The 23294-nt window shown below is 39.2% G+C and overlaps 1 protein-coding gene across 2 annotated transcripts in view; it reads right to left on the bottom strand.

Moving 5' to 3' along the window:
- Positions 1–23003, bottom strand: part of Asxl1 (ASXL transcriptional regulator 1) — a 73368-nt gene extending 50365 nt beyond the window's left edge. For both annotated transcript variants that reach the window (XM_027945385.2, XM_071608837.1), the window contains exons 1-3: positions 22486–23003; positions 16303–16385; positions 13591–13699 (exon numbers count right to left, since the gene is read on the bottom strand). In XM_027945385.2, coding sequence (XP_027801186.1) covers positions 13591–13699; positions 16303–16385; positions 22486–22542 — 249 coding nt within the window. In that variant the 5' untranslated portion in view covers positions 22543–23003. The remainder of the gene's footprint in view (positions 1–13590; positions 13700–16302; positions 16386–22485) is intronic.
- Between the last annotated feature and the right edge of the window lie 291 nt (positions 23004–23294).

The raw sequence follows: 23294 nt of genomic DNA, 5'->3' as shown, positions 1-23294 counted from the left end.
GTTTTTTTTTAAAAAAAGAGATTGGTTTTGTATAATTCTGAGATACCATTACATATTCAAAGAGAGACACTGAGAAAGTAATTGGATATACAAGTCTGATGATCTAAGAGGAATATCCAGGGTTGCAATATACCTTGAAAGTCTTTGATGACAGATGGAGAAGCAAAAGAGAAAAAGTTAAAAGCAAACAATAGATCTAAGTACTGCAATCTGAAATCCTGAAAAGAACCAAGTAGATATATGCCTTCCACCACTGATCCCCAGGCTGCAGACAAGTTCAGAACCCAAAACAGAGACCAGGACAGACAAGGATGAGGTATAGGGGATAAAGGTTGAAAACATGGGAGACTGTTAACAGTCTGCAATAGAAGTAAGATACTTTTACTCCAGCACCAAGCATCTAAAAAGCAACCACTTCCCCACTTCTGCAATAGACAAGTAAGGCCACAAAACCACAATGCACTGAATTTCCAACCAGTAACAGCCTAACTCTCTTAAGCTTAATCCTCAACCAAGGATCACCAATATTTGAGTAAGACTGAGATGTGAAAGAAACAAGGCACAGCAAATCAAAACTACTCTAAGATTTCATATCACTCTTGTCAGAATGGTAGTTTTCAAGAATACAAGCAACAATAAATGCTGGCAAGGATGGGGGGGAAGGTACACTCATTCATTGCTGCTGGATCTGCAAAATGGTGCAGCTAATCTGGAAAGCAAAATGGAGATTTCTCAGAAAACTGGGAATGGAATCACCATTTGACCCAGCTATCCCACTCCTCGGTCTATACCCAAAGACTTAAAATCAGCACACTACAGTAACACAGCTGCATCAATGTTTATAGCAGCACAATTCACAATTGCTAAACTGTAGAAGCAACCTAGATGCCCTTTAATCAATGAATGGATAAAAAAAAAAAGTGGTATATATACAGAATAGTACACAGCACTAAATGAGAATGAAATGATGGCATTTGCAGATAAATGGATGGAGTTGGAGAATATCATGATGCTAAGCAAAGTAAAAAAATCCCCAAAAGCCAAAAGCTGAATGTTTTCTCTGATAAATGGATGCTGACCCATAATGGAGGTGGGGGTGGGGGGCATGGGGAGAATAGAGGAACTTTGAAACTTAGGTAAAGGGGAGGGAGGGAGAGGGAGGGAACATGGGGGTAGAAAAGATGGCGGAATGAAATGAACATCATTACCCTAGGTACATATATGACTGCACATGTGGTGTGACTCTACCTCATATATAACCAGAAAAATGAAAAGCTGGGCTCCATTTGTGTACAATGATTCAAAATGCATTCTGCTACCATGTATAACTAATTAAAATAAAAATTTTTTAAAAAATAACGAAACAAGGCACAAAAAAGCATGAGCTACATAATTTTAAATCATATTTAAAATTTTTGTGTTATAAAAGATTTCTAACGTAAAGTTAAATATTGATAGAATCAAAATAAAAAAAAGAAAAAAAAAACATCTAGGGGAGCTGGGGTTGTGGCTCAGTGGTAGAGCACTTGCCCAGCACATGTGAGGCCCTGGGTTTGATCCTCAAAAAGCACCACATAAAAATAAAAAAAAAGAAACAAAGGTATTGGGTCCATATACAACCAAAAAATTAAATAAAAAACAAAAAACAGCTAGGTGTCGGCCACCCAGAAAAAAATGTAAAAAATTATTTCCTAGACCAGAGAACACAAATCCCTAACCCAAATTGTATAGTGAGTCAATCAACACCCACACCAATGTACATAATCATGGAAAAGATTTTAAAAGTTGTCTAGAAGAAAAAACAGGAAAGGGGAACAGGAAGAGAAACATACAAAAGATTGGGAAGCAAGCCAGGCACAGTGGCACACACCTGTAATCCCCACATCTTGAGAGACTGAGGTAGGAGGATCACTCATTCAAAGCTAGTCTCAGCAACTTACCAAGACTGTTATGGTTTGGATGTGAAGTGTCCCCCAAAAGCCGATGTGTGAGACAATGCAAGAAGGGTTGAGAGGAGAAATAGTTGGATTTGAGAGTCTTAACCCAATCAGTGAATTAATCCCATGATAGATATTAACTGAGTGGTAACTGAAGTGGTAGGATATGGCTGGAGGAGGTGGAAATTGGGAGGCATGGCTTTGGGGTATATATTTGTATCTGGCAAATGGAGACCCCTCTTTGCTTCTGGATCATCATGTGAGCTGCTTTCCTCTGCCACACTCTTCTGCCATGATGTTCTGCCTCACCTTGAACCCTGAGGAATGGAGACAGCATTCTATGGACTAAGACCTCTGAAACCCTGAACTCTCAAATAAACTTTTCTTCCCTAAAATTGTTCTCTTTGGGTCCTTTAGTCACAACGGTAAAATAGCTGACTAAAACAGAGGCCCTAAGCAACTTAGTGAGACACTGTCTCAAGAAAAACTGGGGCTGTACCTCAATGGTATAGTACCCTGGCTTGGTTAAATCCCCAGTACCCGCCCCCACCAAAAAAAAAAAAAAAAAGAAAAAAAAAATTCAGTAATCAACATGGCACTCAAAAGCAACACTAAAAATTAATTTTTAAGATTAAAAAAATATATTTCAGGGTTTTCAAACACTCCATACTCCATTTCATGAAAAAATGATCCTAATAAACAATCCATACTATACAACTTCATCTTAAAACTAAACATTTCTTGGGGTTGGGGATGTGGCTCAAGTGGTAGCATGCTCGCCTGGCATGCGTGCGGCCCGGGTTCGATCCTCAGCACCATATACAAACAAAGATGTTGTGTCCACCGAAAACTAAGAAATAAATATTAAAAAAAAATTCTCTCTCTGTCTCTCTCTCTGTCTCTCTCTGTCTTAAAAAAAAAAAAAAATCTAAACATTTCTATCCTGAACCAATTCAATGGTTTGTTTTAACTTGCTGTGATAGCAATCTTTCCTCTATGTGTTTTTCCACTGCGTTTATTCAATAACCATTTATTAAGCACCTTCTATAAAAGATGGTAGAGATATAGCCAAGTCAAAATACAGATACTCTGTCTTGAAGGCCTAGTTAGGAGAAACATAACAATCACTCAAATTGCATGTGTAATTATATACTTATAAATGATAAGAAGTTTAGACACAACAGGAAAATATTATTTAGAGATAAGAGAAAGCTCCTTTGAAGAAATGATATAAATTGTCAGTCCTGAAGTTGAGATTCAAGACAGGCAAAAAGTGGAAGTCTGAAATGCCAAACCCTAAAACTGGAAGTAAGTTAATTAAGGAAGTCAACTGAAAGAAAAGGGTGGTCAAGCAAGGTTTAGATTTTTTTTTTTTTTAATAAATGCCATGGGAAACCACTGACAAGTACCAAACAAAAAAATGTCACGATCAAATTGTGCTTTGAAAGAAAACCTTCCAGCTGCTGAGTGGAATACAAAGAAGCTTAAAAGGGAACAAAGTAAAAGCAACAGATCACACAGAAGCTACTGAGTAATAAGATAAGATAGGCTCTGATGGTGGCACTGGAAATACAGACCAAGAAAAAAAAAAAAAAAAAAGCAAACGTTTCAAAAGTAAATTGTCGTGACATACATCTTTCCAAAGAAAAACTGGCATGAAGAGTCATATATATCTCAAAAGAGAAGACTAGGGGCTAAAGTTGTAGCTCAGCATTAGAGTGCTTGCCTAGCACGTGTGAGAAACTGGGTTAGATTCTTGGCACTGTATATAAATAAGTAAACAAAATAATGGTCCATCAACAACTAAAAACAAACTTTTTTTTTTTTTTTTTTAAAGGAGGGCTGGGGTTGTAGCTCAGTTGTGGAGCACTTGCCTCTGAGGTATGAGGCACTGGGTTCGATCCTTAGCACCACATAACAATAAATAAACAAAATAAAGATATTGTGTCCATGTATAACTAAAAAATGTTTTTTAAAAAGACTAAAATAGAAGGATTAGTTGACACTTAAAGCCCATTTTTTACCAGTGAATCAAGAAAGCATCTCAAAAGAAAATATACATCTTTTTGCTTATTCCTCTCCTGTTTCATGATGTACAAAGATGTAAGTAAAGTTATGCTTTCTGAACCTTGAGCATGAGCATGCTTCTCAAACTTTTCAAGATAAACTCAAACCTGTTACTTTGACCTCCTAACCTGTCCTCCATGTGTTAATCTCTCAAATGACTAAAAATACGAATTCGTACCACTTAAGCTTTTCAGGCCAGTTTCTCTTTAGTACAGGAGTTGGAAACATCTATGCTTCAAGAGAAGCACTACGAAGACCACTACACCTGTCTGAAATATGGCTAGCACTCAATTAAATCAGTCCCCATCTTTTCTTCAGATTTAGCTAAGCTAGAAGAAACAACTTTCTTAGACTAAAAAGAAAGTCCTCAGATACCTCTCCCTAAAGTCTGATCTGAAGAACTGAAACATCATATGCAGTTTCTACACTGGCTAACACAAAGAATAGCTTAAACGTTTTTTCAAACACAATACCAAGGAAGCCTAGAATATGGTGCAATAATTTGCACATCTTTTTCCCTACATAAAAATAAGTAAATATTTTGATAATAACTTTTAATAAAGTTAAACTTCTCCCTAGAATCCTGGTGCTTTAAAATCACACTTAAAAAAAGTGTATATGACCATTTTATTTTAAAAATAGCCAGCGTGGTGGCACACACCTGTAATCCCAACGGCTTGGGAGGCTGAGGCAGGAGAATCGCAAGTTCAAAGGCAGCCTTAGCAAAAACGAGTAGCTAAGCAACTCAGGGAGACTCTGTCTCTAAATAAAATGCAAAATAGGGTTGGGGGTGTGGCTCAATGGTTGAGTGCCCCTGAGTTCAATCCCTGGTACCCTCCCCTCCCCACCAAAAAAAAAAAAAAAAAATCACTTTAGCAACCCTGAAATTATCCCCCTGCCCCTTTCCCTTGGGCCACCACAAAATCATTTCAGTGCTTCATCATTTTGTTCCCAGAGGGCTCACGACATCAGGAGGTAGAAGGACAAAAGGAAACTCATTTTTAGGCCTAAAACCATACTGTTCCAGAGCTCTAAAACAATGAAGTTCACTCTTCTCTCTGATATGGCTGGGAATTCTGAAAATAGAATACATCTTCTTTGAAAGGCAGATCCAAATGTACCTTGAGCATTACTCAAACAGGTAAGGGACTTCTTACCAAATGAGGGTCCAAGCTTCCAAAGACAAACTGCTCCTGCGATTAACTAGAGCAAAAGGTGTTGCTATACTAACTGGCATTCTGTACAGACCTCCAACACCAACAAGTGGAACAGGGTTTATAATAAAAGAGTCAGCCTTCAGTAAATGCCAAATGTATTACAAAAGAACTGGAAAGAAAATATCCATTGATGCCTTACTTTTCACACAAAACAGTTTAGATGCTAAACTGGGAATATGGGAACGTCTCTGACCATTTTTAGCCTAGGAGGTTTTCAATAGAGCTTCGAGATCCAAAGATGGCGGCTTAGGTGCTTGGGGAATGGGGATGGCAGAAACAGAAGAGACATAAAGCTGAACTCTCATGCTTGTATCCACCACAACAATTTCACAGTCATTACTTATAATTTAAATTTCCATTTCATGAGATAAAAGGGTTTTGTACTTTTTTAAATGAACAATTTTAACTCTGCAGTATTGGAGACAAGAAGTGTAAATGGAGATATCCAATGACACATGAGGTACTGTGCTGGAACCCAGACCTTGACTCCTATTCCTGTGCTCTTAGCCCCACCATGTATCACTCATTCTGGCACAGAAGGGGAGGAGAGCCAACAAAAATGCCAATTTGTGAACAGCTTAGAAATTCAAATCAACCAGGCATTACAAAAGATTTAAGGACCCCAAAAGCTACTTCTGCTTGACAATGATAAGATACTTCAAAAGATGAAAACCTGAAGACAAAACTTTTTATTCCAAATTGACACAACAAAAAGAAATCAAACTTGAAGGTTCCTAGGGTTCTAGTGCCACCTCACCCTCATGATTTCTCACACACACACAAAAAATGGTCACAGATAAATCATTTAATCTATCATTTGCTCAGTATTCTATCTGTAAAATTAAAATGGACTGGATGACTTAAGATTTCCTCCACCACTAACATTCTAGGACTCTAAACATTACAAATATATAAGCTCTAGGGCTAGGGATATAGCTTACTTGGTAGAATGCTTGCCTTGCATGCACAAAGCCCTGGGTTCAATCCCCACTAGCACCGCAAAAAAATAAAAAATAAGCTCTACATACACTCCAGAAGACATTACTTAAAACTATTAATTCAAAGTAAAACTTCTTTATTTTTTATTTTTTTTTAATTTTTTGACAAGATGATTAAAGTTCAGCTTGGTGTGGTGGGACACGCCTGTAATCCTAGCTATTTGGGGAGGCTGAGGCAGGAAGATCATAAGTTTGAGGCCAGCTTCAGCAATATAGCAAGAACCCTGCCTCAAAAATAAAATTTTAAAAAGGGCTGTGTGGTAGCTCAAGAGTTAGAATGATCCTAGGTTCAATCCCCTAGGGACATCTGGCAAAAAAAAAAAAAAAGAGAGAGAGAGAAAAGAAGTGATTAAAATTCAGAACTTTTGCGGCTGGAGTTGTGGCTCAGTGATACAACACTTGCTGGCATATGTGAGGCCCTGGGTTCGATCCTCACACTGCATATAAATAAGTAAAATAAAAAATCCATATACAACTAAAAAATATTTTTTTAAAAATTCAAAACTCTAAAAGGAATAATATATTTTATATACCTAGCCAGGTGTGGTGGCCCACACCTGTAATCCAGCATCTGCGGAGGATGAGGAAGAAGGATTGCAAATTCAAAGCCAGCCTCAGCAACTAAGGCCCTAAGTAACTTAGCGAGACCCTGTCTCAAAATTAAAAAGGGCCAGGTATATGGCTCAATGGGTAAGCACCCCTGGGTTAAATCCCTGGCACCAAAAATAAACAAACAAAATACCTAAAATTTTTAAACTTCCCAATGGCTGTTTTTTTTTCCCTTCAGCAATTAAAAGGAACCAGATTATAGCCATAGCCTGAGAAAGAAAGATTTCTAAAGTCAGCAGATTCTTTCATAGATTTATGTAGAACTGCACTCTTAGATATTAACTTGCCAAGCAAGAGAAAAAAAAAAACCCAAAACATACACATTCTATAACAAAACTGATATGAAAGCAAGATGAAAATGAGAATGAGCTGGCTTAACATTTTGGTAACACCATATTTTCATTTAGTCGATATTTATTAAGTAACTATTGTGTGCCAGACATGACATAAGCTACTGTGAAAAAACAAAGTCCCTGCACTTACATAGCATCTAATAGTAGGATGCCAATGATAAGTAATCAAATGAAACAGTCAAGGTAATTTGGGATACTAATAGGGCTATGAAACAAAAAAACTAAAACTATTATAATGCTGTGGAATTAGAAGCTGGGGATATAGTTCAGTTGGTAGAGTGCTTGCCTTGCATGCACAAGGCCCTGGGTTCAATCCCCAGCACCACAAAAGAAAAAAAAAATGATGATGATGATGCTGTGAAATTAGATTAGTAGTTTGTTAGGGTTTGGATCTAGACTATCTCCCAAAGGTTCATATGTTGAAGGCTTGGTCCCTAGTACAGCAATGTTCAGAGATGGGACTTTCAGAAAGCAATTGGATCCAAGAGGGCTCTAACCTTATCAGTGGATTAACTCATTAACAAAATTGTAAAATGATGCCACTATTGGGGAGGTGGGAGGTGGGACCTACATAGAGAAAGTGGGTCACTGGGGACATGTCCTAGAAGGGTATATTTTTGCTCACTCTCTGCTTCCCAGCTTTCCTCCACCACCTACTATGATGTTTTGCCTTGACTCAGACACAAAGCAATGGAGCCAGTCAATCATGAACCAAAACCATAAACCAAAATAAATTTTTCCTCCTTCTTAGGTATTTTGTCCCAGTGACAAAAAGATAACACATAGTGAAAGCATCACTGAAAACACTGTTGGACAGAAACCCAAATGCCAAGTTACCAGTTTTCCAGGCAACAGGACTACCAAGTGCAATGACCCTGAAGTGTATCCTGAAGTCTGAGGTGTTTGAGAAACAGACCATAAGCTAAAAGATATTCAAAGACCACAAGAAAATGCAAAGAGAATAATTTAGAGAAATAGGCAAGGACCAAGCAAGAGAGTGACATGATTTAATTTGCATTTTAAACTTTCTTTTTTTTTTTGGTCCCAGGGATTTAACTCAGGGTTACTTAACCACTGAGACCTATCCCCAGTTTATTTTGAGAAAGGGTCTCACTAAATTGCTAAACCTGGCTTTGAACTTGTGATCCTCTCTCCTTTCTCAGCCTCCAGAGCTGCTGGGATTAAAAGTCTATGCTACAACACTCAGCCTAATTTGCATTTTAAAGAGACAAAAGGCCACTGTTTGCTGTGTACCTGTCAAATATCAAATGGATTCTGCTATTTACCTTCAAATAACAGGCTCTATCTAAATCTGAGCTTTTGCCTTTCCTCATTCTCAGTATTTAATGGTGATATAAATAGTTAGAAAACTGCTGGCAAGTGCAGGAGTTGTGCATAAAAATTAATTGGAAGAATTCAACAATTATTTCCTCACTTCTCCCTTTGCTTTTTCCTTTATTTGCAAACTGTTGGTTTTAATGTAAGGATACATCAAATGTAGTCTCTATTTCTTTTACAAACTTGTTTCAACTGAGCTTTCTAACTGAGAAGAAAAGATCTTAAAAGCTGAACTAGCTCTCTTATCAACAGATGAGGTATAAATAAATGGTAATAGCTTTAAGTGACAACTTTCTCTGAGCCTCATTTCATAACAAAACGGAATGAGATGATTGCAGATATGCCTGAAAGTGAGTGCTGGAATGACCATTCACTACTCTTAAAGTTAAAATTCATCAGTGATAAAACCAGAGTCACTGGGCTGGGGATGTGGCTCAAGTGGTAGCGCGCTCGCCTGTCATGCGTGCGGCCCAGGTTCGATCCTCAGCACCACATACAAACAAAGATGTTGTGTCCGCCGAGAACTAAAAAAATAAATAAATATTTAAAAAAAAAAAAAAGTAAAAACCAGAGTCACAAACAAAAACACAGTATTTCAGTACTAAAGTACTAAAAACACAGAACACTATAAAGGAGTCCACATTGTTTTATGGCAACTGGAAATCCCAGGCATAAAAAACAATATAAATTCTACCTCTAATTAGGCAATGATCAACACTAACAGATGATATCAGGAAAAGCTTAAGGAAAGCAGTTCGAATCCAGAATTCAAAATAGAGATGGATGTATCTATTCCATCCATCCCAGGTCTAACACTAAGTACCAATACATGTTTCTCTATATAAAATGTTGAACATACCAGAACAACTTTTATCAGAGAAGGAACCCTGTAGCATACCCCCAAAATACTCCCTGCTTATCGGTAAACTTCTGGTAAACCTAAGTAAGGGCACACAAATGTATCCAGAACTCAAAAAATATTTCTTATTTTCAAATAAGTAGCATAATCACATAATCACATAAAATAAAACTTGAACCTTGCTGGCTCATCAAAAGAAATTTCAAAATCGTAAAAAAAAAAACTACCAACCCATTCTGCACACAAGCTTTTCCTTAATACATGAGGGAAAACTTAGGCTAAGAAAATTCCAAAGGATCTCACAGGATCACTAGAGATCCTTGAAAAGGAAAAATGAGAAATGTGAGTTCAATAACTGATGTCTTTTAAAATAATTTTTAAATATATATTTTTAGTTGTTGATAGACCTTATTTTATTCATTTATTCATACGCAGTGCTGAGAATCAAACCAGTGCCTCACACATGTGAGGCAAGCCTTCTACCACTGAGCCACAATCCCAGCCCAACTAGTGTGTCTTTTGTCCCTTACTACAGACAAAATTTTGATCAAACTAGCCCTTGGTAGACCACAACCCACCACTTCCATTATTTTCTGCTAGGTGGCTTTGAGTCACAACCTGAAACAGTTCACACGATATAGGCAGTAAAATATATATATATATATATGAGAGAGAGAGAGGGGGGGGGGAGCAATCTGGAAATAATCAAGATTCCTACTCTGCTAATTCCTTAAAAATTCATTTAATTCTATAAAAATGGCCTGGATTATTTAAAAATATCAATACCATGTAAGACAAAGAAAGCAAGGGAATTTTTATACATTACAGGAGATTAAAGAGACTGGACAAGCAAATGTAATGCATGAATCCCAACTGGACACAAGATTTAAAGTCATAAATATTTTTGGAACAATTAGAGAAAATTCTGCATAGGGATTTTATATATATATATATATATATATATATATATATATATATATATATATACACACACACACACACACACACACATATATATATATATATAATATTTTCAATGCTTATGCAGGAAAATGTCCTTGTTCTTAAAACATACATTCTAAAATATTTAAAGGTGAACTGCCATGTCTTTACTTAACATTTTCAAATGATTCTGTAAAAAATGCACACATATATAGAAGAGGGATAAGGCAAATGTGAAAAACTTGTAACAATTAGGTAAATGCTAGATGGGTGGCGTATTCACTATAGTATTCCTTCAACTTCTTGTAGATTTCAAATTTTTCAAAATAATTTTTTTTTGTGTGTATGGTGCTGGGAATTGAGCCCAGGGCCTTGTGCATGCAAGGCAAGCACTCTACCAACTGAGCTGAGCTATATCCCCAGCCTGCAATTTTTTTTTTTTTTTTTTTTTAAGGATTGGGGAAAAAAAAAAAATGCTTAACATCACTTTGACTTGGGAGCTTATTGGGCAGACTTGAATTCTCAGGTGATCAAGATGGTATCAGCTGGTTCTGATTATTTGGTACTCTTTCTTAGATACTCCTGAATAAAATAAATGCCTGTGCAACTTCTGGGAGACAGGGTGGTGTTTATGAGGTATTTAACAAGAGACTAATAAATTACCACCTCTTCATAACCTGAATCTGGAATGCTTACAAAAGCCTTGTAAAAGAAGAAAGTATATTTATATAATCAATATGGGAAGTGGCTCAAATATATATTAACCCATGAATTTCCAAGTTTTTTTTCTGGAACTTAATTATTTCAAAGTTACCAGAAGTGGTATATCTGTTGCTAAGTGTAAGTTTTTAGGGGTATTCCACATCTGGGATGGTGAAACAAAATGGGTTAACTGAATAAAGTAAAAAACAAAGATATGTGGGGCTGGGGCCGTACGTGGCTCAGTGGTAGAGCGCCTGCCTCACATGTGTGAAGCCCTGGGTTCGATCCTCAGCACCAACAACCCAAAGATGTGAAGAAAGTATGATCAATTCATTGTTTTCACATATTATTTAGGTTACAGGTCGCAGAATTTTATAGGTTTACTTTCACTTTCTGTTATACTTAGAGTTCTGTTAATTTGCATATACTGCTTTTCTATTTATTTATTTATTTATTTTTGTAGTTGGATACAATACTTTATTTATTTTTATGTGGTGCTGAGGTTTGAACCCAGGGTTTCGCACGTGCGAGGTGAGCGTTCTACCACTGAGCCACATCCCCAGCCCGGCAAACACTACTTTTCTAATAGGTCAAAAACATTGAGAAAACACACAATTAACCAAATTAAAATTCTACTGAAGCCACAGGAAGAGATGGCTAAACACCAGAGGCAGATTTAGAAATAGTTTCACTGAAACTATAAGCAGTATTTATCACATCAAAACAAAAAGATAAGAAAGTATCAGAATGCAGCCATTACTCACCAATTCGTTCATTAAATAAACATCTAATACCACGGATCCTGAAATAAATAAGATATAGTCTATCCCCTCACTGAGTTTACAGTCTAACTGGAGGAACCAGACAAGCAAACCATTAATCCAAACCGAATATAGACAAACTGATGCTTACAGATGTGCAAGGCCAACAGGCAACATGCTACGAAGGTTAAGCAACTTGAAACAAGGTCATGTCCTGAGCTCATCTTCAATCAACATACTTCCAACGTGGATTGCAGACAAACAGAACATCCCTAAGCCTGTGCAGGTTCATAAAATGGAGTTAATTCAGACATACTAAAATTAAAATAAGCCAGCATAGTGGTGCATGCCTATATACCAGCAATTCAGGAGGCTGAGGCAGGAGGAACACAATTTGGAGACCAGAGGGGCAACTTAATGAGACCCTATCTCAAAATAAAATTTAAAGTGCGGGAAGGGGGGAATGGGGATGTAGCTCAGTGGTTAAGTACCCCTGGGTTCAATCCCCAGTAACAAAATAAATAAATAAATCAGTATCCACACTCAATGTAGTGGTGCATATCTATAATGTAGTTGGATACATGATTCATGATTCATGAGGCTGAGACAGGAGGATCCCAAGTTCAAGGACTGCCTTGGCAACTTAGCAAGACCCTATTCATTGTATGTTGCCTCATAGCATGTCCTTTGATTCACGTTGCTTAACCTTCATAGCATGTTTCCTTCATAGCTCAGTGGTAAAGTGCCCCTGGGTTGAATCCCCTGTTCAAAAAAAAAAAAAAGTTGTTTTTTTTTTTTTTTTTCCATCTTCCCTACATTCAACAAATCATCTTATGTCTAAATCAAGGGTCAGCAAACTAAGCCCCAAATCAAATCTGGTCCACCAGCTGTTTTTGTAAACAAAACAAACATCTATAATTAAACATTTGTTTATTAGAACACAGCCTGATCCACTCATTTGTGGAAGGTCTACAGCTGCTTTGCTGCTATGATGGAGAGGTTGAGTAATTATGACAGAGACAATATAGCCCACAAAACTTAAAATATTTATTTTCTGGCCCTTACACAAAAAGTTTGCAGACTCATGGTCCAAATGATAGCCGAAACATCAGAAATGGTAGAAAAATAATTACCATGTTCATTTCAGCCCTATTTAAGCTTTACTATGAACTCTACCTCTTGCATTGTAATTAGTGTCACTTGGTAAATACTAATGTTCACATTTCAGTTATTTTCCAAGGAGTAGGTATTACTTTAGCTGCCCAGTAATTTATCCTTCACAACATTATTACAAACAAAATCCTAATTAAGGAACATTTGCAATTATCCCCACTCACACTTAGCTTTCAATTGCTTCCAATCTACAAAGATATAGACAAGCAAAGCTGAACACAGAAACAACAGCTAATATGACTTAATTCCTAATAGTCTATACACACTATAATATCCCAAAATGCCATTAACAACGAACATCATCAGTGTCACCAGACTGCTTATTAGGGAAACAAAATTCAGAGTCAGGCATGGTGGCGCACACCTGTAATCCCAGTGACTCCCAGAGGCTGAGGCAGGAGGATCACAAGTTCAAGGCCAGCCTCAGCAACTTAGCAAGACCCTGTCTCAAAATAAAAAATAAAAAGGGCTAGGGATGTAGCTTAGTGGTAAAGTGCCCCTGGGTTCAATCCCCAGTACCAAAAAAAGAAAAAAAACAAAAACAAATTCATGGGCCCATTCCAGACATACCAAGTGATTCTTATGCACATCAAACCTTGAGAACCACTACACTAAAACATTTCATGTTACTTACCTTGAGTGTGAAGAGGCTGATTCGGCCAGGCAATTTAAAAAACAGCCCTTCTCCTCCTCTTGAATTGGAATGTAGCATGGCATTGAGGCACGCAAGAGGGGATGTCCCACTGTAAAATACAAAAGGATGGATGAGGATCATATAAATCCATGGGCCTACTAATCAAAGACCCAATCATACTCAGAGAGATCTGGGATAAGAAATGTTATGTGATACCCGAAATAACATCTACAGGGCTTTCCGAGACTATGAACCAAATTCCCAAGAAATTTCAGGAAAACCACAAGTTTTTCAAATTATATTTTAATAAAATTTTAAAACTTACATGTTAATTTTACTATCAAAAACAAAACCAAGTTTCCTAACCTCTAAATTTCAACCTACATATGCTCAGAAATTGCCAGATACCATTATCAACACAAAGACCACAGAATCAATGGCACTGTCCCAATAAAACAAGTATACCTTTTGTTTTTTCTGTTAAATATTTTCTAATATGCGCACAAAAGGAACAGTATTTCTTTTCTTTTTTAAAGAGAGAGAATTTTTAATATTTATTTATTTTTCTTTTTTAGTTTTCGGCAGACACAACATCTTTGTATGTGGTGCTGAGGATCCAACCCGACACGCGCATGCCAGGCAAGCAGGCTACCGCTTGAGCCACATCCCCAGCCCCAGGGAACAGTATTTCATTTGCATTTTCTCTGTTGGGAAGGAGGCGGTTGCATTTTATTCTACATCTACTTAAGAGCAATCATTTAAATTTGTCTGAAAAAGGAAAAGTCAGGCAAATGGATTTAGTATCCAGTAATGCTTAAACATTAAACTAAAAAGAGCACATTAAGTTGTTCCTTGGTCCCTGCCACAACAGTAGTTCACAAAAATAATCACAACTAAGACAGTGGCTACTTACTAAAACTTAAAATAGAAAAACTGTTAAAAATATAAATGCCCGTTAATACAAAGTTTGGGACTAGCACATTAGTGATAGGATCCACCTATTCACCTTGTCATCCCTCTCCCCAGCATGTTAAAAAACAATTAAAAAAAATCTTAAGTAAAGCCTCTTAGTATTTTTCAGAATTTACAGAGGCCCTAATTTACAGTGTTAAAAATAAATTCTATATTTTAAAAAAGCCATTAAAAAACTATTACTTGGGGCTATTTCCTCAGCCATTTAGTGAGACCCTCAGAAACACTCTAACTTGAGTTAGAGTGCTCGCCTAGCACATCTGAGGCCCTGGGTTCAATCCTCAGCATAAAAATAAATAAAAGTATTGTGTCCATCTACAACAAAAAAATATATAAATATTAAAAAAAAAGTATTACTTATTCTGTTTTGGAACACACTGGATACTATAAAAATTTTCACCAAAAATCAATCTCTTAAAAGAAACCTGGTGCAGAATCTGAAGCATCAAGTGGGTGTGCTAGCACTTCTGCCTCAAAGAGGAATGGCATGTTGGCAGATCCTTTTGTAACTCCTACACACTATATCTATCTACAAATGACTGAGCTGCTCACTCATCACAAGCCACCTTGACTGCTTCATAATTCCTACAAAAGCAAGAAGCAGAAACAAGTTAAGGTTCTCAATTTCATCTGTACCAAAAGGACTAATTTACCTTCTATAAGCATAGTGGTCCAACAGCAGTGCAGACAGCAGCAAGATGGAAATAGCCAATAAAAACAAAAATAAAGCACAATTATAACACTACACAGTGCATAGGTACAAGTTGAATAAAGGTGACTAGGTAATTCTATTCTTCCCTCCCCATTAAATATCAATTCAAGAGTGTTTTATCTGACAATTGGAAAGGAAGTACCTTTTGAATCTAAAAGGTTAATTCAAGCAGTTAAAGCTTGACCAACAAAAACATCATGTATTTTGAGAACCAAGAAAAAACTGATATGCTCTCCTCCTTCCTCAATTAAAAAAAGAGAAAAAAAAGCAACTGGATGCAGTGGCACAGGCCTATAATCTCAGTGATTCAGGAGGCTGAGGCAGGAAGGTTACAAGTTCAAGACCTCAGCCATTTAGTGAGACCCTCAGAAACTTCATGAGACCCTGTCTCAAAAATTAAAAAGGGTTGGGATGTGGCTCAGTGGTAAAGCACACTTGGTATTCTTGGGGGGGGGGGGGGGGGGGGGTTTGGGGTAAGGGTAAAGAGAGACGAGGCTCAGAGTCACTGGTCTTCCTGCCTACAGATCGAGTTACTTTTAACTTATTGCTTCTCTATGAAAACTAGATCTTAAGAAATCAAGATCACTCTAAAACTTAATATATTCATATCATAAATAGTTAGAATGAGGGGCAACTAGGGATTTTACGCAAATGAGACCACCTTTGTTTGATCCTAAAGGAAAGAACTAATGCTACAGCATAGAAAGAAGAGTAGTTTAAGACACAGCAGAGTGTATTAGGGCCTGCCCTCTTCTATATTAATGAAACTTACAAAACAATACAAGAGAAATGTGCTCTGACTCCTTCCAGAAAAAGCTCTAGGTCAAGACCTAGGGGAGGGCAAAGGCAGGAAAAGACGCTGTACCCACTCCCACCCTCCACTCAGAGGGTCACAGATAGTTCAACACTACCACCAGACACACAAGCACAGGTGTACAAATGGGTAGACTTACACAGATCACTGCACAACTACAGAAAGACACAAATCCTATGAAACCTTCATGTTAAGCAACAAGAGCAATACAAACCTCATTTCCTTTAGTCCTTCTGCCTCTATGACCTGCAGAATCTGTTTTGGTGTCATTGGAGCATCCGAGTAGTTTTCTAATACCTGAAGAAATATAAATGTCCTGATTTCAGTGTGCAATTTCCATTTATTTCCATTAATCTATATCATGGGCTACAATTCTGCTATGAGGGACCACTAGTGACAGTTTATAGTTTTTCCATAGTTAAAATTAATTCAAGGCTGAGGATGCCGCTCAGTGGTAGAGCACTTGCCCAGTATATATGAGGCCCTAAATTCAATCCCCAGCACAGGAAAAAGAAAAAAAAAAAAATTACTTTGGGAATCAAATTACACATATCAACTATACCAAAAGTGGATGAAATGGCCAAATTTTCAATTCTAAGGACATGTATATTCTTTAATTTTGGGGGGTGCTGGGGATTAAACCAAGAGATGCTTTATACTACTGAGCTACATCCCCAGTGCTTTTGATTGTTTGCTTGTTTGTTTGTTTTTTGGAAGACAGGGTTTTGTTAAGTTGTCCAGACTGGCCTTGAACTTAGGATCTTCCTGCCAAAGCCTCCCAAGTAGCTGGGACTACAGGTGTATGCCAATGACCCAGGCTGACACTTATCTTTAACATAGAATGTGAGACCTTAGCAACTTAGATGACTGCTTAATTTGATGCATTAATATGGCTAAACTACACAATAAAAGTCAGAAATTTGTTCAGATTTTCTTTCCCAAGGAAATTTAATAGTACCCATATTTTAAAATGGTGCCACTGAGTTGTGAAATCCTGGTATTAACTAGCCCAGAAGATTTTGCCATTTAACATGATGCTGATTCTGTATAAGCAAACAATGAGAAATGGAACATCCCATTTATGTTGGCATCATCTATATACCTAAATTGCTGCAGTATTTTTCTTAGTGAAACACTGTAGCTGTCTTGCTTTAAGAAGTTGTTTTAGAAATGTTATTCTTCTAAGCAAAGGGAAAAGGCCATTGCTATCTGTGTACTTCCTCTAAATGTACAGCTGCTGAAGTGACTCCAACCTAACATCTCACAGTCATTTAAACCATTATAACCAAGTATGTTCTGTCATCAATAAAATGTAAATCAACATAGTCTAACTGGACTGCTGCTGAAGGCATTCTTTATGAACCAACAAAAGCTTTTAACACTAACAGAATTCAAAGTTTAGAGAAGCAGACACTAAAATAAAACTATTTCTCATTGTCCCATTCTTAGACTCTATCATTTCAATTTTTAATCTCCTTGGATATTATCTCTCATAGTGTCAATTACTACTTCAATTCTGATAAACTCTGATCCGTCTCTAGCCCTGACTTCACCCCAAGCTACAGATTCAGTCTATAAAGAACATGCACTCTTGACTGTCTACTTGTAATTCATCTAATCATAATCCAAATTCATCTCTCCTCCAGACCAACTCTTCCTCTTATGTTCTCTACTTTGGTTGGCAACCTTTCTAATTACTAATTCAGAAAGGCAGGTGTCATCCTTCACTCTCACCTGTCTCCCAGGCTCCACAGTTGCCCAACACAATAAACCTCATCACTAATACCTTTGAGTCCAGTCCTGCTTTCCTCAAATCCTTTCTTATTCGGCTGTCACCCTTTGTTCAACAAATACATGGAATAACTACTTTGTGCCAAGCACAATTCTAGGTATTCATAGTAAACAAGACCAAATTCCTGCTTTGGCAGAACTCACTTGCTGTAGCCTGAGGTCAACCCAACAAAGCAAACCAATCCTCATCACTTTCCTGCTTTAAAATGTTCCAACAAGCCAGGCATGGTGACACATGCCAATAATCCCAGCAACGTGGGAGTCTGAGACAGGAGATTGCAAATTTGAGGCCAAGCTGAGCAACATAGCAAAATCCTATCTCAAAATAAAATTTTAAAAATATTCGGGGTGAGGATGGGGTTGTGGCTCAGTGGTAGAGCTCACCTAGCACACATGAGACACTGGATTCGATCCTCAGCACCACATAAAAAAATAAAGGTACTGTGTTCACCTACAACTAAAAAATAAAATATTTAAAAAAAAAAAAAAAAAGACTGGGGGTGTAGCTCAATGGCAGAATATCCCTGGGCTCAATCAATCCCCAGTACCCCTCACCCCATTTCCCCAAAATAATCCTTCAATAGCTCTCTAATCACATATAGCAAAGCTGAAGTTTCCAAAGTCCACAAACCCACTAGGAAAGCACAGGCTTTAGAACCAGAAGGCCTGGATTCAAATTCTAGTTTTCTAAACTAAAGCAAGTTACCTATATAACCCAAGCCTAAGTTCCCTCACTTTTGAAAGACACTAATGTCTTCTCTCAAAGTTCAGAGAATGTAAGTAAAAGCGCCTATAGTGTCTGGCACAGAGTAGGTGCTCACTAGCCTACCATACAAGGACCTCACAATCTGGTCCCTACCTATTTCTCCATGGGACTGCCACACTGCCAGGCTACAAACTTTGTGTTCTAGTTACTTACTACATATACATCTACCCAATCTCCACACTTTGCAAATACATTCATTGATATATTCTCTCCCTGTTCATCCTCTCTGATGGGCCTACCTCTTACTTACCCTTTAATGTTCAGCTCACAAATCATTTTCCTCCAGGAAGACTTCCCTGATCTCTGCCAGGCAAAGTTATATGTTCCTCCCTTTTCAGTGTCCTCACTATCCCATAGTACATATAACTATCTTCCCAACCAGGACACTGGAAAGGAGAATCTAATCATAATTATGCCCAAACAATACATAGAAATCAGAATATCTGTTTACCATCTTTACATCTCTAACACGTATCATGCCTACAATTCTGTTCATGTGTCTGAACCTTCACCATCCCCAAAAAGACCAAAAACTTCAATGGCAAGCCTCATCCATGGCTGTATTCCAAAGAACTAAAGTGCCAAAATGAGCAGGGGTGACTTGAACAAACCCACAGTAAACTCTGGGACAAGCTGCTAACGTTCACTATCATAGGATATCATTTCTTTGACACAAATTAAGTTTAAGCAAATTTTCATAGGATAATTTTTTTTTTAAGAACCATGACTCTGAAATTTGGCTACTTTTTATTTAAATAGCAGTCAGGAAAAGACTGAGAATTTAAACAGGAAGCAAAATCTCTAAAGGGAAGTTACATCAAAAGATACAAAGTATTCACTTTTATTAAAATCCTATATGCCTCCAGATTTTAGTATAAAAACAATTTAACAGTATTCTATTGCCAGCCTTTCTATAGTCTGTACCTTTTCTAAAAAGATAGAAAAAAGTATCTACTTCAAAGTTAAAAAAAGAAAAAAAAGGATGTAGGAATGGTCAGTCATGAATCAAAGTGAAATACAAAGCATGCAATGAAGAGTTTCCCAAAGTCAGGGAGAATCCATTTAGGGTTCTATTCAATTTAGAGGGAAATTTCCTTGGCTATTTCTCTCAAATTGTTCCTAACAAGCAGGAAAATTAATACCCATCCAACTACCTAAAATCTGCTCCTTATGTCTGGTAAAGACAATCCTGGGGCTGGGGTTGTGGCTCAGTGGTAGAGTGCTCGCCGAGCATGTGTGAGGCACTGGGTTCAATCCTCAGCACCATATATAAATAAAATAAAGGTACTGTGTCCACATACAACTGGGAAAAAAAAAAAAAGGCAATACTGTACCGTAAGACCTTTTTTCCTTAAAAAGTATCTACTTCTAAATAACATAATTGACATCTGCAAAAATCAATCTCTTGGAGTTTACTACTCTATTAAAATCCTCCAGATATCTCCTTTCCTCTACACCAAAACAGTTTTTAAAAGCATTCCCAGTATCACTCTAGTCACCAATCTGAGTGAGGTCAGGAGCAATCTGAAAATGCCACCCATAAGTACATATGATTGCCATTGCAAGCACTCCAAATTTACTCGCTGTAATAGAATCTGTTCAGTGAAAGCTTGGAAACTCTCCAGCACACAGTATGACAGCATTAAAAAAAAAAAAAAGTGGGGAGGACCCTTAAGAACACCACCCCCCCCCCCCGCCCCGCGCACACACACACCTATCAACCAGTTCCATCCTGAGAGAGAAAATTCTAAAACAAAAACCACATTTTAAAAAAGACAAGAAAATTAAGGATGTGATGGGGCTCAGTGGCAGAGTGCTTGTCTACCATGCACAAAGGGGCAGGGGGATTACACAACACATTCCCACAAGTCCTTTTTCAAATGTTAAAATACACCACAAAGTAATGCCTATTCATATTTTTACTTTTAATGAAGAGCTACAGAAAAAAAATGGAGAGAAAGAACTACTTGGATAATCTAGCTGGAAGGTGAATCAATGATAAAACACATAGCAACCTAAACACTGAAGTTCAGACTACAATAAATTTAAGAACAGAATAGTGGATCCCAAATTCTAGTCTTTCACCTAGTAAGAACCAACAGAGTTTGAGACAAGTAGACTTCAGAAATCTATCAGGACATAATAACACAGGATTTAAAGGTACTTTCACCTACTTCTAACAAGTAAATTCTGGCAAGCAATACAGGAACTTGGAGAATTTCAATGAACACTCAAGACAACCTCCAGGTTCAGTGCATCTCTCTCCTACTTCCCCTAATTCCTAAATTTGCTTCCAGGTGAAATAAAGAAATACTGCAATTTCTAACATCTTTAAAGTTAGCCAAAGCTTCCAATTTTTACTCAATCAGAAAATCAAAGAGCTTCAAAATCTCCATATTTCACAAGCCAAAACAAGTAAGTAAATTGAAGCACAAAACTTCAACATACAACCAATTATTATTTCTGTTCCCTGGGCCACAACTGCCCAGGAAGATTATCAGGAACACCAGTGAAAATTCTCCAGTAGCCCAAACGGCTCCAGGTCTTGTGAATCAATAACTGAGTTTTACAGGCTCCAAGAAATTAAAAGGTGAACTCTAGATTTGTATCAAACCCCAACACGTATTCATCTTTGTTTTTACACAACACCTCTGAGGCAAAAACTCACTTTCCAGTAAGAGAAAAAATTAGAAGGCTGAACTTCATTCATCATTAAAAGAGAATTATAGCAATTACAAACAAACTACAGGGTGTCAATAGACATACGCTATCTATACCATAACCTTGCTCTGACAGTTCTGAGGAAGTAACATTTTCTGGGAGAAGTACAACCTGTTACTATTGTCATCGGCAACATTTTATAAGAACTTAAAGTGTCTTGGCTTTGCAGTGCAAGTTCAAAAGGAAGCTATTTCACTTATAAGTCCTCTGATGCTTTGAAAACAAAATTCACAAACCCCCTTGGCAAGTAGCTCAAGCACTCAAATTACTCTCTCCTTTGCTAAACCCTCAGTGAACAGTTATCTTCAAACAGAGACACTTTGTCTTTGTCCAACATACATTCTTTACAAAGTGTATTCAGTTCTCTGCGAGACGCCTACCTCCAGACTAGCTTAGAAAGTAACACACTCAAGTCAGTCTTTCTCAAAATGTAGACCCAGGCCACCTGCATTTGAATCACCTGGGAAGCTGGTTAAAACATTATCTGACTCTATCCCAGAATCTTTGACTTGGTAGGTGGTAAGGAGAGCCCTAGGACAAGCATTTTTAACAACCCCCTCAGGTGCCCGCCCACGGGCCCTAAAGTTTGAGAACCACTACCCAGGGTTCAAGGTGAGAGGAAGCACTTGCTTCCCTCCATACACCTGGTTTAGACTGGGAAAGCTCAAAATGCCACTCGCGTCCTTGAAATCGGGGGGCGCTTTCCCACCCCCGGAGTCCAACGCACCACCCCACTACCCCAAGAAGCGAGGGTGGAGCTTCCGACCTTTCCCGGAAACCTAACTCCAGGGGGTGAATAAACGAAGCTTCCCCAGACCCCCCGAGACTGCCAGAGGTGGGGGAGGGGAGGCTGGGGCCCTGACGCCCGAGGGGGTGGAGCCGGCTGCCAGCTCGCCCCTCCGCCGGAATGGGGGGGGGGGTGCAGAAAAAGGCGCCACGGCCGTCCCGGCAGGGGACCTCTCCTCACCCAACGCCTCGGGGGGTTGTCCGGGTCTCCGAGCAAAGAAGGCCCCGCCCCTCCCGCGGTAGGCAGGGCCTCGCCCCTCCCCCTCCCACGGTGGGGGTGCGCGGCGAGCCCACCCCGGGCCCCCCAGGAGGCCCCTCGGCGGCCCGCCTCACCAGGCGCGCCGCCTCGGCCCACGTGCGCTCCTTCTTCCTCTTCTGTTTGTCCTTCATCCTCCTCCTCCCCGGCGGCAGTAGCTCCACGCGGGACCTCCGAGCAGGGCGGGCTGGGGCGGCGGCGCGGAGCTGGGGCGGCGGCGGCGGCGGGGGGCGCGTGGCTGCGGCGGCGGCGCGCGAGGACTCGGGTGCGGCCGGAGAGGGGGCGGGCGCACGGGGACCGGCTGGCGCGAGACCCGGCGCGAGGGTGGCGGGGGGGGAGGGGCGGCGGCGGTTCCACGCGCCCGCGCTGCGTCAGTCGCCCACGGCGGCGGCGGTCCCGCGATCACTAAGGAATGCGGCGGCTCCGCATAACCACGGGGTCAGAGGTCACGGTTCTAGCCTCCGCTTTCGCGTTCTGCTGAGGGACGGAGACAGAACTGATGGCTGGGTAGGATGGCGAGACGCAGTTTTCCTTTCGGCGCCCGGGTGCGTGCGTGTCCACCGTGGGTGTGTGTGAGTGTGTGTGAAGAGTGAGGAGGGGGAGTGTGGGTTTTTTTTTTTTTTGAACAAAAACAAACTGAAAGGGCAGCTGGGAATCGTAGTCCGAGCTGCCTCTCCGGCCTCCCCCGCTCCGGAAGAACATGGCTGCGTGAAGCGCTTGGACTACAATTCCCATAATGCCCTGCAGCCACCTTTTTCGCCCGCCCCTTCCCATCCTCCGTTTCGCGCAGAGCTTAGTAAGGAAAGGAACTGGCCGAAGTCTCGCGAGGTGCGGGAACTGACTGAGGTCTAAGGGATTCTGGGAGGCGTTGCTGGGAAGGGGCGGC

This window comes from Marmota flaviventris, chromosome 2 (assembly GCF_047511675.1).
Source record: "Marmota flaviventris isolate mMarFla1 chromosome 2, mMarFla1.hap1, whole genome shotgun sequence".
NCBI classification, from domain to species: domain Eukaryota; kingdom Metazoa; phylum Chordata; class Mammalia; order Rodentia; family Sciuridae; genus Marmota; species Marmota flaviventris.
The sequence above is the reverse complement of the archived record's forward strand: the minus strand, read 5'-3'. Positions and strand labels throughout refer to the sequence as shown.